This window comes from Mandrillus leucophaeus, unplaced genomic scaffold (genome assembly GCF_000951045.1).
Source record: "Mandrillus leucophaeus isolate KB7577 unplaced genomic scaffold, Mleu.le_1.0 Scaffold506, whole genome shotgun sequence".
Classification (NCBI taxonomy): Eukaryota; Metazoa; Chordata; class Mammalia; order Primates; family Cercopithecidae; genus Mandrillus; species Mandrillus leucophaeus.
The window spans coordinates 464,802-467,416 of NW_012105431.1; the positions used below are offsets into that span (position 1 = coordinate 464,802).

At 57.6% G+C, this 2,615-nt stretch overlaps 1 protein-coding gene across 1 annotated transcript in view; it reads left to right on the forward strand.

The window, feature by feature from the left end:
- The first annotated feature begins 1,283 nt into the window (after positions 1-1,283).
- TNRC18 (trinucleotide repeat containing 18) overlaps positions 1,284-2,615 on the forward strand; it is a 174,368-nt gene continuing 173,036 nt past the window's right edge. Inside the window, exon 1 of the mRNA XM_011996251.1 lies at positions 1,284-1,385. Coding sequence (XP_011851641.1) covers positions 1,284-1,385 — 102 coding nt within the window. The remainder of the gene's footprint in view (positions 1,386-2,615) is intronic.

Consider the following 2,615-nt stretch of genomic DNA (forward strand, 5'->3'; position numbering starts at 1 on the left):
GGCTGCAGGGCCGCGCAAATGTGGAATGGGTGCCGGGGGCGGGTATGGAAGGGGCCCGCGCGAGGGGGCTGGGCGCACAAAGCCCAGGCACTACAGCCCTAATGAAATACCGGCTGGGTTCGTCACGCTGCCGAGGCGCACACTTGAAAAATGCAAACGCCATTGGCAAATCCAGGGCAAACAGGCAGAATTTTTATTAGCAACTAAATGATTTATGGCACACGTACCCCGCCGTCACAATTACGGCGTCTCGGAGCATCCAGGGGGTGAAAACATTAAACATTTATAAAAATGGGCCTTTGTTTTTTTCTACTCCACAAGCCTTTGTTTTCCCCACCCCAACTCTCTCAAGATATACATATTTTTTCCTTGAGCTATATTAAAATAAGGAAAAACATTCCCCAAGTCCAGGGCGGGGTAATGCGGTAGGGTCTGGGCTTGGAATATTGGTGGGCAAAGAGAGTGGAGAGGAAGCGATGGGGCCTCGGGCGTGGGAGGGCTTAACTAGGAACACACAAGACCTCTGCGTAAGGCTCAAGGGCGCTCTGCGCCCCCACACACGGCCCCCTTCCCCCGCCTGGGCTTCCAGCAGCCCCGCGCAGCTCGACTGCGTTTATTCGATTCCTGCAGTCCCCTCCTCCCCTAAGGCACACAGACACAATACCTCCTTTCTCTAACCCCCCTCTCCTCTCCGTCTTTGCTCCTGGCCGTCCCGGGGATGCACCGGGCGCCTCTCGCCGCCCCGAATGCCGAGGCCGCCACTGAGACCCGCACGGCCAGCTCCAAACGCGGACACCGTGGCTTGTTCCCCTCGGCTCCAGCTATTTTCGTTCCTTTCTTTCCTTTTCACTCCTCCCTCCTCCCCAGCGGAGCTACAGCTTCCAAAAGAGGGCAGCCTAGAAACCAACGCAGGAAGCTCCAGGAAGGGCAACTTGAAACTGCCCTCAAGAGGCTGAACTTTTTTCCTCAAATTTATCCTGGAATTAAATTAGACACCCCCCAGTTCGTTCTCGAAGCCTCCCCCCACCTTTTTTTTTTCTAAAAGTGGAGAAAAGAAAATAGAACGAATGGGCACTAACGCGCTCATTTCCCCCCCTCCCGAAAAGTTGCCTTAAAAATTGATTTAAAAAAACAGAACGGGCAATGCGAAAACGCTGAGTCCGCAGCGCGGGGCTAAAGAGCGGGCTCCTCTTGTTTTAATTAAAATCTTATCACCGCAGTTGCTCTTCGAGGCAGGACTGGAAGAATTTCTGCCCCTCCAAGCTTCCTTTCCAGGGTACGTAATGCCTAGCCGGGCTCGGGGGCCTGCAGGGCTGCAGAGAGGGTGCGGGGGCCCCCAGGACAGTTCTGCTGGCGTGGTCCGCACTCCCTGCGCCCCCGGTCAGGTAGGTCGGCCGCGGGCAGCTCACGGCTACTCAACCCAGAAAAGATTTTGCTGAAAGAGCAAAATAAAAGTACAAAGTCTGGGGGATTGGGGCTCCCTTCCCCCTACGGCCGCCGTGGCCAGCCAAGCACTTTTTGGGCTTGGCGGCTACTTCCTCTGAGCTCAACAGATTTTTTTTTTCCCGGTCTCGCCCTCCCTGGAGGGGGCGCGGCGGATGGAAGGCGAGAGAGGCCCCCAGCCAAGAGGTTTTTAATATTACACTTTAATAGGTTTCAGAAGGCTCCTTGGAGAAATGCTAATAGGCTGAAATGTCAGAATCGAGAGGGATTCAGTTCGCGCTCAGCCGATCTAATCCTTTTTTCTGCTCTGATTTTTTTGTGGGGGTGGGGAAGGAGAGGGGAGCGCCCACGCAAAGAGGGACTTTGGGGAGGGGCGCGCTGTGCGAAGCGCCGCAGCCCCGGCCTGGGCCGAGCGGGGGGCGCGCCCCGATCCGCGTTTCTATAGGAACCCCTTTTAGAAGATTAGAGACTCACCCGCTGCCCGCCGCCGCGGCCTCTCCAAAATATTAATCAGTAACCATCTGACACCGCGTTTCAGGGAGGGACCCGCAAGCCAGTGCTAGGAAAACGGCCTTCTCGCCTGCCCATCCCACCCGACCGCGCTGCTGGGGGAGAGGGAATGAATCGCTGCTTTGTTTTAAAAGGAAGAAAAAAAACAAGGGAAAAAGCAGCCCTTGTCTGTTTCGGCGTCTCCACCGCGCGTACTAGAAGCGCACCCCAGGGGAGGTCGGGGGCCGGGGCCCAGGGCGCGGGGTGCAGCCCGCCGGGCCCCAGGCCCTCCCCGGCTCGCCTGGCTTGTCACCTCCTCCTGCGAGCAGGAAGCTGACAGGCGGCCCATTAAACCGCGCCTTGCAAAGCCCTGGATTGCGGCGACAACCATCTTCCTCTATTTTGATCACTCAGCCCAGACGCTGGGGGAGGGGGGAAGGAAAAGGGAGGAGAAGGAGAAAGGAGGGAGGGGGGGTCCGAGCTGGTGGAGGGGGAGGGCTGCCTAGAAACGGCCCGGAAAAATTCTCACCACCAGTTTTGATCATTCAGCCCCGCCGAGGGGAGCCTGGAAACTGCTGGAGCCCCTAGGTCCGTAATTGGTTTTATAGGAATGGCTGTGGGCCAAGGTGTTTACATGCGCGTGATTGGCGGCGCGCGCGGCCAATGCGCGGCGGCCGGGGGCC